We start from the raw sequence: 14,341 nt of genomic DNA, 5'->3' as shown, positions 1-14,341 counted from the left end.
ACAAAGCGCTCCGAGTGCCATCCCGCTGGTGATTTAGATTTGTCATCGGGCGACTGAATCTTTGCGTGTGTCTCTGCCCTTAGCCTCAGGCCCCACAATCCCAGGCTCTCAGTTTATATGGAATTTAGAGAAAGAATGACTTCACATGGGAGGCTTAGGAACCTTTCTCCCTTGCTGGAGGTGTAATTACTAACTGTCATAAGGCATGTGTGGGAAATGTAATCATGGGCTGCGCTACCATGTATTTGAATGATATAACAAGTTTTATCTATTTAAAATGCAACAGGATTCTCCTACCAACAAGCTGCTGTATGCAAAGGAGATCCCAGAATACCGGAAAATTGTGCAGCGATATTACCAGAAGATCAAGGAGATGAGCCCACTGAGTGAGCAGGAAATGAATGCACATCTTGCAGAAGAGTCGCGGGTGAGCCTGTAGCTATTAAAATGCTGGTGACGGTTATGTCTGTGGGGGGCGTGTGGAATTTTTTGAGAAAGACTGATGGGGAGATGACACCAGTTGCCTTAAGCAAAATCAAGCAGGAACATTTTTAAATGTGTCTTAAAATTAAGCACGCCAACCTAAAGGAGAGCTGTAGGAAATGCAAAATGGGTGAATATTCATGATTAGACAAAAATACTTGTATTAAACATCTTATTATATTTGCTTAAGAGCCAGAATGTGCCAAAGTTCTGAACATGCTTCTTTCTTTTTTGTGACAGAAATATCGGAATAAATTTAACACCAACGTTGCAATGGCTGAAATCTATAAATACGCCAAGAAATACAGAACACAGGTAAGTGATCGAGTCCGTGCCTGGAACCCACGCTGCAATACTAAACAGGGGAACTGACGACATTGAATTACAACTCCTGAAATGCTCTGATTCGTGGGAGTTGTAGTTTATAAAACTGGTAATAACTGCCCCTGTTCCCTTTTCCTTGCAGATTGTCACAGCTTTGGAAGCCAATCCCATCACAAAAAGAGGGCAACTGCAACATAAATTTGATCAGGTGATTGTTCTGATGGAGGATGATATTTACACATGCTGCAGTGAGGCATAAGGAATAGGGAAATAAGGATCAACCTGTTCCCACTGAAATCTTTCAAGGACAGCCCAAATGCCTTCAGGAACCTGAAATGATCAATGTTCTGTTCCTCTCAGCATTTGATTTAGGGAGCATTCCTCTGAAGGGTGTTAGAGCCTGGAAGCAAGACCTTGGATCATGTTCTTAACATCAACATCCCACCAGGTCTGGACTGGGAGTAAAAATAGGCCCTGCCATTTCAAGTACATAGAGGCCCAAACAGCCCTCAACCAGCCCACTAAAAAGTGACTTTCTATGGCATCGTACAGCATCCCCTCTGGCATTTGCCGCAGACCAGAGAGAATCTTTTTTTCTCAAAGGAATTCATGTGCTGATTTTATCTGACACTATGTGGAACAGGACTGCCAAGAGAAGTCACACACTGAAGGTTCTGGTAAAGCACATGCTAAAGTACCTTCATCAGGATTGAGGACATGAGCCACCAGCACTTCCTGATTGCTTTCCAGCACTTCCTCCTTTCAGCCATTGGTCAGGACAACCTGAACTCCATCCTGATGCAGTTTCTTCTCAGATAAGCTGTTTTGTTGCCAAATCAAAGTTATTGTGTCATCTTCAGGTTTCTGTTTAGTCAAGTAACCTTCCTCTGTTGCTCAAAATGGGACCTTCACACTGAATGAATAGTGAGTTCATTGTATTGTAAATATAACAGATGCCCTATTTAAAGATGTTAGAATAAAAGTACCACATCAGACTGTCTGGACACAGCACTGCAAAGGGTACAACCACTTCCTAGAACTATCATTACTGTATCCATCCTCAGACCGGCATCCATTGCAGATACTTGATAGCATGTCACAGATGGGCAGCACACCCATGAACTGAGTGCCTTATTGATAGAATTCTCAGGACTAAAATAAGGGATATCTGGTGCTTTGTTCTATAGAAGCTAAAGAACAAGACAAGGAACCATACTCTGCTCTCTTGCTTAGCACTATGTACAGGTACAGGATCCATTATCCGGAAACTCGTTATCCAGAAAGCTCCGAATTACAGAAAGGCCATCTCCCATTGGGATGAATTTACTAAGCAGCAGCCATCGCAATACTTTGCCTGGCGAAAATTCACTCACAATGCTAATTTACAAAAATGCGAAGTTGCGTCCAGGGCGCCGAACGCTGGTGAATTCTGCCTATCGCAACTTTGGAGTGTGAATCACTGCTAACGTCTATCTTCTTTGCTAGCAAAGTGACGCCTGCGCCCGTTAGTAAATCGGCGAAGTCCCTAAAAAAACGTTACGCTGGCGAGGATAAACTGAGCAATGGCCAAAACTTCAGGGCCACCAATTTTATTTTGGTCGATATTTTTCTGGTCAAATCTGCTGCCTACTCCTTCCAATGATCCCATATCTGTGTTGACGATTATTATTTTCATTACAGATGAATAATCTTTTTTTTTCTGCTTATGCCAGGCAGCTAAATATTAAACAGGTTGTAGAAAGTCACTTCACATGTTTATATCAGCAGCCTGGGACTAAGTGATATATTAAAAGGATAGCTGGCTATCAACAACCTTATTGCCATAATCAACTTTAGAGGAGATCTTTAAAAATATTCTATAAAATATATATATATATATATATAACCCAAAAAAAAAAAAACAATCCAGACATGATAAAATTATGTGAATATCTGCTGAGCAGAGATATTACTTACATATGGATCAAAAGACAAAAAGGATTCTGGGAAACCTTGATCAAAAAAGATGGATGACACTGGAGATTTTAGGTTTTGAAAGATTTTATTTTTGGCCACTGTCCTCCCAGAGAAGTTTGTGCTTTTGGACAATCTCACCAAGAACTTTCCCTGTTGGACAGTTTCACAGACTGAAATTCAGACCAAAACCCAGTTGCCACCTCCTCTGTGCGACCCCCAGGCAGAGGAGACTGTCTGAAAGTGTAAATCGCTAAAGTCTTATTTCTATTGTGAAATCCTTTTAATTGAATCTTTGTAATAAAAATGAATATTTATAGCCTTATATATGGAGTCTTTCATGTGTAATAAAACGTGTTAATAAGAGCAGAGTCACATATCAGATTCAGTCGCCCAGTGATAAATTGCCTCTTCTTCTGGGCCACTAATCTCCCCAAACTGCCTCCCGCCAGCTAGAATGTAAATCGCCAGCGGGATGCCAATCGGAGCTCTTTGTTTTCCGAAGACCCCTCACAAGGAAACTTTGGAAAACGAAGTGCTCAGAGTGCCAATCTGCTGGCGATTTACATTCTAGCCGGCGGGAGGCAGTTTGGGGAGATTAGTGGCCCAGAAGAAGAGGCAATTTATCACTGGGCGACTGAATCTCCCTGAATCAGAGCGTGTCTATGACCTAAAAGGATGCAGAGTCTCCAGCCGGGCCACTTCCTATCAAGCCAATGGCCGATACTGCTTTTAGCACAATCTGAGAGAGCAAACCGCTTGACTTATCTACATTACTTGTATCTCAAAGGGACAATACTGCTGCCCTATCCCCATATTATCAGTGGAGTGTTCCCACAACCAAACTGATACCCTATAGGTACTACCTACCCTGCTAAGGAAATGGGTAGGCTAAGGGCACACCTGGCGATTCTTGGAGATTTAGTCGCCTGGTGACTTATGGTCTCTTCTTTGAGGCAACTAATCTCCCCTGACTGCTTCCCCCGGCTATAATGAAAAGTCGCCTGTGGCATGGCACATGTGACGCTTTATATTCCGATGTCGCCCCACGAGGACACTTCGGAATACGAAGCGCCGCATGTGCCATGCCGCAGGTGATTTTCCAGTATAGGAACGGGGGGGGGGGAAGCACATGGTTGCTAGGGTACAAGTTACCCTAGCAACCATGCATTGTTTAGAATAAGAGACTGGAATAGGAGAGGCCTTAACAGAAAGTAGAAAAAAGTAGCAAACATTCGTAGCCTTACAAAGAATTTGTTTTTTAGATGGGATCAGTGACCCCCCATTTGAAAGCTGGAAAGTCAGAAGGCAAAAAAATTCAAAAACGTATTAAAAAAAAAAAAAAAAAATTAAAAAGTTGCGTTGAATTAGCCATTCTATAACATTAATTTACCTGAAAGGTGTACCACCCCTTTAAATAAGGGCCATAATTCACAGCGGGTTTTTTTTTTAGAATGCATGAGCTCACTAATTGAACACAACTATAATTTGCAACAAGCTTCAATTAATGATTTCATTGCACAGAATTAGCAGCATGTCATGACTTTTATTGCTCAGCTACAGCTGCTAATAAATTTGCCATTTAGAATATAGTTTTCTACCCAGACTGATCAGGTTAGAGATATTGGACTGCTATTATTCTGAACACAACTGTAACAAGTGTAAGATCACCTGCGTTTGGAGCCAACATGTCGACACGAGTACCTGCCCATAAAGAAGAGTCAGCCACGTTTAGTCCCATGATCCCCTGCAGCTGAACAAAGGGCAAGAATGCCCATGAGTAAAGAGCCCTTGGTACAAGTGTATTATGAACACCAAGGAGATACCCAACACTTAAGTTGCAAATGCCTTCCCGTTTAATAAAAACCACGCAGACAGCTCCAATAAGAACCTCATTTGTATCAATTTGCCTTCACATACTGAGGTGCTTATCCCTGGGCCCACCATAGAACATACTCATTTAGATGACAGTTGCATGTGTTGTACAAATTTATGTTAGAAATAACATGGCCCACCAGCAAAATGATCTTCCAGGCCAGTGTGACCCTGGTAGCCCTCCCAAGTGGAGAAGATGTTGGAGGAAGCTTGTACAATAGCCATCTGCTATTATAGGCTAATACTACATTAGTTACACAGCAAACATTTCTTTTGTACAATCCCTCACTGGTAAGCCAAATAAAGTTTACTACACTTGCAGGAAACTCAGTTTCATGGCCCAAAGATAATTTAGTGAAACAAGCATCAGATTTCCTTGGCATTATGGCAGATATTTCTCAGTTGCAATCCAGACCACAAGTGGCTAAGGGCCATAATTAGCCAACATTTGGGTCCCACATGTTGCCTTAAGGTCTATTTGACACTGTTTTTAGATGAACTGCAACATCCAAGGTTTGCCCAATTAGACATTCCTTTTTAAACTGCATTTCTTGTTTGAACATTAAAGTCACTGCTTAGAGCAAGACAGCAAGTTGTGGGGGGAGATGTACAATATTTAAAATAAGCAGGGAGTTCTGCAGGAAACTGAGCATTTAGCACTTTAGGCATGAAGAGCAAGATCCACTCGATCTTTACTGGTTATTCACTGCACAGAGCCGTCTTCGAGAAATTAAAGTGGAGTTAAGTTAAGAAAAAAAAAACAATTACTTACTTTATTTATAGAATTAAACATTAAAAACCAGATTTACAGAGTTAAAAGTATATCAGCCTAGTTTGTCACTTTCTTTCCTTTCTTGCCAGCCTTAACTGGAGCACCTTCATCTGTAGAGTCCTTCTGTGCTTTCACGTCCTTGGCTTTGGCCTTTGGGGGCTCCTTCTTTGCCTTGCCACCCCCCTCAGCTTTCGCAGCCTCTGTTTTGGCTTTTGGTTTCTTTGCCGGAGCCTTGTCAACTTCTTTTGCCTCTTTATTAGCCTTGTCAACTTCTTTTGCCTCTTTATCTTTCTTAGATTTGGCAACTTTGGGTTTTTCCTGGTAAGTAACAGGTTTGTTAAGGATAACATTAAAAGGGTGGTTCGCCTTTAAATTAACTTTTAGCATGGTGTAGAGTGATAAGAGATAATTTGCAATTGGTCCTTTAATATTTGTGGATTGATTTAGCTTTTTAATTTCTGCATCTGTTCGCTAGGATCCAAGTTACCCTAGCAACAATGCACAGATTTAAAGGAGACTGAAATATGACTAGGAGAGGATGTTAATAGAAAGATGAATAAAAATTAGTTAAGTTAAGCTGGGAAGAGTCGAGAAGAGGAAAGCAAATTTTAAAAAAATAAATAAAACCACCACACACCCCACCTGCTCTGTATAAGAGACAATTTGTTATTGCTACTTTTGATAACATTTTATTCAGGCCCTGTAGTCCAGTCTTTTATTTAAATCAATGCAGGCTTACTATTACTAGGGTAACTTGGAATTGCTTAACTGGAGAGCTGCCGAATTAAAAACCACATTTTAAAAAAAACCAATTGCAACTAGTTGTAGAAAGATATTCTAAGGTGAATAGCCTGTTTAAGTGAGGCTTTACCTATGCCTTCAGATTTAGGGTAGAACTACACGAGTGTCTTCAACTCAATTCTGGCAGATCCAACACGCCGCGTCAAAGTTGGATGCGACGGAATATAATGAAAGCAATAGCAATGTCTGATGGTTTTGCAGCGTTCATTCGACAACTGTCTGATGCAGACGCAGCGATGCTGAGACAGTCATGTAGGATGAACGCTGCAACATTTGTATTTACCTTATTTTCCATTTTGGCGCAGTGCGTTGGATCCGCCAGAATTGAAGACGCTTCTGTAGTTCTACCCTTAAAATAGATAATAGTTCCAAGTACATTGGAGGCATATGGCAGTTTTAGCATTTGCCAGAAAGGTGCCACAGTGCAGGGCCGCTTCTCGCTTTATATTTCTAATGCAGCTATTACAAAAACAACCCACGTTAAAAAAAAATAAACCCCAAACAATGTAGGTCTCTAAAGATATATTGCCCAAAAACAGCTCATATGCAAATATACCATTTTCATTATACTTATTACTGTGCCATTGTGTAATCCTAAATTTAAAAAAAAAAATATAAAAAGCCATTTTAAACACCAAGGGCCACCCCCTGCTTCCACACGTGCTTCCTGTTACAGTTCAGAGCTGCAGTATTTCTGGTCAGGTGATAGAGGCAGCAAATAAAGACTTTTTTTCCCCAGGTACTTTCCCCATTAGTTATTTTTTACAGTCCCCCCCAAATTGCAAGTTTAAAGTTGAATGTTCCCATCTCTAGTGTTTGAGTCTGGCAGCTCAGTAATTCAGTTGCAGACTCTAAACTGTTACAATTCTGCAACATTTAGTTGATACAATAGTTTCTAATACTCCAGAGATGCTGCCGAGAAATGTATCAGTTCTAACAGCTGCCTGTAATGAAATCCAGAGATTTTGCTCAGCATGGACAAAGATAAGAAATGTATCAATTTATAACAGTTTACAGGGTCAGCGACCCCCCCCCCTCTCCCAGAGCTGCTTTAGAAGGTGAAAAATTACACTTTAACATTAGAAAAACAGTCACACATAGAAAATAGAAAGTAATTGTAGAAAATAGAAAGTAATTGTAAAAAAGAAGTTATTTTTGGTAATCTGAAAACAACTAGGCATTTGATGATGAACAACCCACTTTATAAAAAAACTGTTGCTCGAATTATTTTTTTTGAGGATAGAATTTTGCTTTAAGTTACTTGTTTACAGGCTGTGCCCTTTACTAGGAAGGGAATGGTCTTAGAATAGAACTAGTGAGCAGACAAGGCTCTGCTATAGTCCCAGGAATCAGTGCCCCCATTGTAGGACAATAGGAAATATAAAGAGATGACAAATATCAGCAATTTTATTATCCATTAGATTCTTATTTAGAAAAGAACATTGTTCAACTTTAAAGCCAATGGTGTAATTACCCCACATCCACAGATTTGTACAATACTCACATCAGAATCTTCCTTGGCCTTTTTAGCTACAGCTTTGGTTTTCTCACCTGTAAAGAATCATAGAATTGTAGAACATGACAGAAGTCAACGGATTTTTGGAAGAGCTCAGCAAACCTGTACATAAAGAGCAGAGTCCCTACCAATGTTCTAATCACTTCAGACTGAACACTAGTGATATGCGGGTTGACAAGCCGTTGTTGCATCATACCCTAACCTGTCCCTTCAAAATCTTCACCCAACCAGTAGTTCTGCATCTACTTATATGTCAGCCCTCCCAACTAGAAGTAGCCACTGTATGTGGGAAGTGGGTCGTGAGGGAGGCAAGTACAGCAGGAAGAGCTCAGCCCAAACATTTTGTTCAGGTGTCAGCTGACCCACAGGAAAACCCAGGGGCTTCGGGCTGTTCCATATATAACTATTATACTGTGTAGTCATTGCAAGTGGCCAAGCCAATCAAAGTTAACCGACTCACAGCATGCATGAGGGTTACAGCTTAGAAGAGCCATTAGGTTGACTACACAAAGATTGCTAGCTAGAACTTTGGCAGAAATACACTTACCAGGACAGCCATCGGGGGGGGGGGGGACAGATGTAGGGTAGCCCCCTCCCCCCCCCCCGAGGGTAAGGGGGGCCCGGCCACACTTACTTGATTAGCTGGGCCCCCCCCCATCTTTCTGAGAGCTGCTGACTTCGGGAAGGCGTGGACTTTTAAGGGGCCCTGGCCACTAATTTTCTTATGTGGGGGGGGGGGGGCTGGCCACCAATTTTTCTCATGTGGGGTCCTAGCCACCATTTTTTAATGGGGGGGCCCTAGTCACAAATATCTATTTTTTATTAACATGTGGGAACCCTAGCCACCAATATTTTTTACTGTGTGGTGGGGAGGGCAGACCTGTAGGTGGAGCTTGCGGTGGGCTTAGCCCAGGAAATGTCGTGTGGGGCCCTGCGATTTCTGATGGCGGTCCTGATTGTGACATTTTACTAAACCGTACCCTTCAGGGCAATGGCACACCAAGAGCTAAATCACCAGCAATAAATCTCTGCTGGCAACTAAGTGTAAAAGTTTTACCATCAGCAAAAGTGTGAATCACTGGTAGTAAAACCCATGTCTCTTCAGTATTCCAAGATTGCTTGGAATTACTCTTAAAAAAAAAAAAAAGGAGAAAAACCCTTAAAGGAGAAGGAAAGGTAAAAAATTAATTTCTATATATTGGCCACAAAAAGGAGAACTATTTACAATAATTGTGGCTCTGTATGTCTTCCCCATTAGCTGCATTCAGAGGTCGATGTAAAACATTTTGCTAGGTGCATGGAATACAGAAGACATCCCCCTGCTAACAAATCCAGCACTATCAGGGCTCACACATGCACAGAAGAAATTCTGCAATCCCTGCACATATACATTATTGCCTTACTTCCCCCATGCGATTGATGCTAAGCAGGTCAGGTGGTGTGTGGTCGATGTTGCACACATGACGCGAGGAGGAATCAATTTCGCGCATGCGACGAAGGATGTGACACATACATGGCCAACATGGCAGCCGCAAACTCAGTAACAGGGAAAAACTCGCTGGCACAGTGTAAGTGCAGGAAAATGAATTGGCTGGTGACACTATAGCAGTTCAGGAGGGGTGCGATCAGGCAACAGTTATGTAATAAAAAAAAATGACCTTTCTTTAAAAAAAATAAAAACAAACACCCCCTCTCCCTGGGCAAATGCCCCCAAGTCTTTACTTACTCCTTTGTGCAGATTCTGTCTAGTGGAGTTCACAGGCGCCATCTTCAGCAATTTTTGTGAGTTTCGATGCGTTCAGAGTTGTTGCTAAACAGAAAGTTTCTCCAACTGTGCATGAGCCGATTCGCCGGTCTCATTTAGAAGATTCCCAAAGAGAAGAAGGCGGCTGTGAACTCTGCGTGACAGATTCTCCATGGAGGGGTAAGTAAAGACTTCGGGGCATTTGTAGCCAGTAGCATTAGTAATCCCAAACAAAGGTAATGGTTACATCAGCAAAATGCCTTGCCGTTGGCTAGGATGAACTGTTACATTCCCTCACATAAGACAAATACAGGGATTAAACTGAAACTTGCAGTTTTATCCCACCTTTGGGTTCTTTCTCAGTCTTCGCTTTCTTTTCTTTCTTTGGGGCCTTCTTTTGGGTTTCCTGCTCTGCATTTGGGTCTACGTTTTCAGACGCTACATTTTCTTTCCCAGCCTTTGTAGTTTTTACTGGTTTGGCAAGCTGGAATAAATAAAATTAATTAAAAAAAATGTTTACGAGTGGATGTTTTACATTGAGATACAAGACAGACAAGTGACAGGCTAGAGCAGCGATGTCCTGCTTTACTTGTAGAAGCCCTTGTTGACACCATATTTTAAGAGAGACCTATATCTGGCAGGTTTGAAAAAGCTTTTGAACACAAGAGACCTCATCAATGTGGTACTCACAACCAACAAGTCTTCAGAAGCATGGATTACAATAATGTTGTTGGCCTCCGGGCCAACAATTCAATCAGTCTGATTTGCCTTAGCACATGGGCAGGTAAGCCAGGTTTCAGAGGTGAATATGCGTGTTAAAGACACCTGGCTATGGCATAGCCATGTTTTTGAATTCAGCTGAAGGGCACAAGTCAGACATCCATGAAGCAGTGCCAAGTTGCTTTACATTGGCCAATATGAACTGCTAACTGTCCCTCCGGATTGATTTGGCAGCTCACTTGCCTGTGTATGGGGCCCACTAACTGACCTGTCAGACTGAGATCTGTCCAAGTGTTTGCTAGATCAGTTAAGCAGTTTAAAAATCCCCATCAGAAGAGGAGCACATAAGCGCATTGAGGCAGTCTTCATCAGATTGTAGGGCCTAGAACTGATCAGCCTCATTTTCCCTGCAGCCCGTAGGGGCCAAATTGGGCTCATTTGGTGAAAGAGAAAGAGAGAGAACTACTTAAGAGGAAAGAGTGTTTGGAGAGGCCAATCTAGGACTTTAGACAACCCAACTACTTTCATTACACACAGTACTAAGAAGAGAATTTCAAGCTTACTTTGAATCTTCCTGTAGCTCCTGTTGCACTAGAGTTTAGAGGTCTGATGAGAATCCCCTTCTCTAGCCCTTTGTTCAGGGCCGTCCGTAGCAAAAACTTCAGCCTCAGTGGATCCACTGTGGGATGTGCAGACAGAATCCGGGTCCGAATGGCCTGCACAGAGGTCCCTTTCCGCTCCGTGTTCTTTTTCAGGACCTCCACCACCATCGACAGGGTTGGGGGATGTGATTGGGTCTTGACTAGTTTGATAGATTTTCTTTTAACCTTAACTTTACTGGATCCTAAAGACAATCTGCATTAGTGCTAAAGGGGGAAGGCCACCATTAACAAAGCCATTTGAAAAAAGAAAATATTTTTCTGCTTCTGTTCAGCCTGCCTGGTCATAAAGGGCAGAGACCAAGCAGATTCCCTTCAAGATTTTACTTAGGGGGTATCCAAGGAGATATAGATAGTAAGTTTCCACCTGGTGGCTGTTCTGGACTCTCTGCCAAAAGCCTATTAAGTTAGAAACATTTTTCTGGCAGGGACATTTCAACAACAAGTCAGGACTGCGGGTTGAGCTGTCAAAAGTGGGACTGTCCCACTCAAAACGGGATAGTTGGGAGGTATGAGACAACCCCATCTCTATTACAGAGATCACTGGGCAGGGCCGGCCTTAGGCCAATTGGACCAATTGGGCCCAATTGGGCCCCGCACCTCTGGGGGGCCCCGCACCACAGGGCAGCACAGATAATATTTCCCTCAGCACATGATGCTGCCTGGCCTGCCCCCAACTTTGAGAGTCCAGCCCATCCCCAAATCCATAGGTCTAGCCTGCCCCCAACTCTCATAGGCCCAGCTTTCCTCCAACCTTGATAGGCCCTGCCTGCCCCCAATCCAACCAAGCCTGCTCCCAAGCTGAATTGGCCCAGCCCCAAACTAATTGGCCCAGTCCACTAATTGGCCCAGTCCACTCTCCTATTTCCTCCCTCTCTCTCTTACCCTGTGTGTCCCTATTATGTTACCTTGTCTGCCCCTTTCCTTTCTATTTTGTGCCTGTATGCCCTTATTTTCCTAAATACTTGGTGTGTCAGTAGCCAGCAACACTTTGTCTAGGGGCCCCGCCAACATGGTCCCAATTGGGCCCCACATGTGATAGGACCAGCCCTGTCACTGGGCATGCCATGTCAAGAGTTAAAGGAGAATTCAACCCTAAACTTAAAAAACAACAAACACACCCTACCTTTTCCCCCCAGCCCAAGTGTTACCCCGGGCAAATGCCTCCAACGTTTTACTTCGGTGCAGATTCAGGCATCGGAGTTCAAGAGTGGCATCTTCTCTTTGGAATGAGACTGGCGTATGCTCTGAAACTAACGAAAATTGCCAAAGTGCTGGTCTCATTCTGAAGATTACCAAAGCAACTGAAGATGGCGCCCGTGAACTCAGATGCCTGAATCTGCTCCGAGGGGTAAGTAAAACGTTAGGGCCATTTGCCCGGGCTAACACTTAGGCGGGGAGGGGGGTCTATTTAGGTTTTTTTTTTTTTAACTTTAGGGTTGAATTCTCCTTTAAAACTCCATTATACATGTTGAGCAGACTGTAGGTAATGTTTCATGGACTTGGTCCTGCTCAGAAGTGAGATAATTATTACATGCTGGGTACTGTAGTTTTAACAAAAATCAGCAAAGAAAACGACATTACCCAGCATACACTGGATAATGTAGCAGCAGAATAGGTAGGCTGCTGGGGAGTGTTTGGCTTGTAATTTGCATTTAAAAAAATAATAAGGTGGGTTTTGAAAGTCCAAACCGGTGGCAATTTCAAAACTAGCCCAAATCTGTACATTGGCAGGTTTGAGTTTTAAAACCCACCACTAAGATTTAAAATTAGTAGTAGTAAAAATAAATGGCGACTGGCTAAATCCTGTGTGCGTTACGGTGTTTGAACAAAAAGCTGTTGGCTGGACAGAATCGTATTTTTTCAGCCAACCGTACAAAACAGCCACATGTTATACTCCTAGTAATGGGGCTCAGCAGTGCCTCAGACTTCCACCATTCAAGTAAAAGTTTAAATGACATTAAAAGCATTAATGATTCAGACACATACAAGAAAGCAAAAGCATAGGTTTATCTCAATCCCAGAATGCAACATTAGACTGTATATAAGCACACATCTCTTGCTGGATATTCAACATGACTTTTTTGACCAGGAACCGCCATAATGTTTGCTTTGACTTAATCATTTCAGTGTTAATTAGAAGCTTATAGAACAGCTTATAGAAAAAGCTTACTTGTGGTTCACCTTCAAAATAACTTTCAGTAGGATGTAAACCTTGATATAATTTATGGTTTTCTAATTATTTAGCATCTCTCCAGCAGCCGTCTGGTTGTTAGGAAATAGTTTAGCCTAGTAACCAGGCAGTGGCTTGAACAGAAGATAAATAAGAGGCCTTACTAGAAATAAAAAAAAAAATAAATAAATTTGAAAAGATCAAATTTTGACTGCTAGGTTCAGAGACAACCACAACAACTGTAAAAGAGGCAGATAAAAAAAAAAAAAAAAAAAATTCTATAAAACATACTTAAAGGTGAACAATCGCTTTACACGCTTAATACTGGGAGATTGACCATATAATTTTGGGAAAGGGATCAAGCACAGCCATCCTGTAAGAATTCCACTCAAACTCCCTACAGAAGGTTTGTGCTGTGAAATAATATTTGAAGCCAAGTTTTTTTCTTCAGGTTCAGATTTGTGGAAAGGCCAAGGCCAGCAGGATTTTATGGGGGTGGCATGCTTCCCAACTATACCGACATTGGTTCAGAAACACTGAGGATGCGCAGGAGATACAGAAGTTTTACAAGTTTACCGTGCACCAATCCCCATTGTTTCAGTCCTGATGAAAATTTGTGTGAATAAAAAGGAGGGGATGGGGGGGGGGGGGCAAATAACAGAGGGCCTAGGGTTGACCACTATGAAAATCAGGCCCTGTTTATCTTGTGAGCAAACTTGAGTTCACAGGCAAGTTTAGAGGACGAGGCAGCTTCAGATCCCCAGTTTATTCTATTTATCTTAAAAATCCCAGTTCCCCCAGCACTTGGCTTTACCTTTTACTGCTGCATTTTCCTTGTTGCCTCCCTCAGGTGCAGCAACCGCCTTCTTAGGAGCCATTTGAGAATCAACAGAGAACAGTCAGCTTTCCCAGCCCTCCCACAATGGCACCTTTATACACCTTAATTACTCCCAATCAGGGTACTAACAAGCAAGAGCTGAATAGTCAGAGGACTCTTAGCCTGGGCCCTGCATATTGCACAATAACTGCACCAAACTGTCTGTGCAAGAGGCTCAATGAGAGCACCTGTAAGGGCTCTTACAGACGAGCGTTTGAAGCTGCGCTCCTCAGCACTCCGTTTTTATGCGTTCAGCCGCAGGGGAGCGCAGGAGTAGAAGCATTCAGTTTTTTTCAATGGGGCTGTACTCACACAGGCGCATGTAGGTGCCGAACGCAGCAAAAATGCAGCATGTTGCGCCTTAACCTGCGTTCGCCGCCTACATGCGCCTGTGTGAGTACAGCCCCATTGAAAAAAACTGAATGTGTCTACTCCTGCGCTCCC

The 14,341-nt window shown here is 42.5% G+C and overlaps 2 protein-coding genes across 2 annotated transcripts in view; one reads left to right on the top strand and one right to left on the bottom strand.

Annotated features, from left to right (window-relative positions):
* The window catches only part of plxnd1.S (plexin D1 S homeolog), a 96,296-nt gene extending 93,211 nt beyond the window's left edge, over positions 1–3,085 (top strand). Inside the window, exons 34-36 of the mRNA XM_018261363.2 lie at positions 287–427; positions 724–798; positions 950–3,085. Coding sequence (XP_018116852.1) covers positions 287–427; positions 724–798; positions 950–1,066 — 333 coding nt within the window. The 3' untranslated portion in view covers positions 1,067–3,085. The remainder of the gene's footprint in view (positions 1–286; positions 428–723; positions 799–949) is intronic.
* A 2,296-nt stretch (positions 3,086–5,381) lies between these two features.
* Positions 5,382–13,914, bottom strand: h1-8.S (H1.8 linker histone S homeolog). Its single transcript, NM_001088066.1, is given in 5 exon segments — positions 5,382–5,725; positions 7,713–7,759; positions 9,814–9,952; positions 10,752–11,032; positions 13,835–13,914. Coding segments are annotated over 5 exon segments (792 nt in total). The 5' UTR covers positions 13,899–13,914; the 3' UTR covers positions 5,382–5,464.
* Between the last annotated feature and the right edge of the window lie 427 nt (positions 13,915–14,341).

Source organism: Xenopus laevis, chromosome 4S, assembly GCF_017654675.1.
Source record: "Xenopus laevis strain J_2021 chromosome 4S, Xenopus_laevis_v10.1, whole genome shotgun sequence".
NCBI classification, from domain to species: Eukaryota; Metazoa; Chordata; class Amphibia; order Anura; family Pipidae; genus Xenopus; species Xenopus laevis.
The sequence above is the reverse complement of the archived record's forward strand: the minus strand, read 5'-3'. Positions and strand labels throughout refer to the sequence as shown.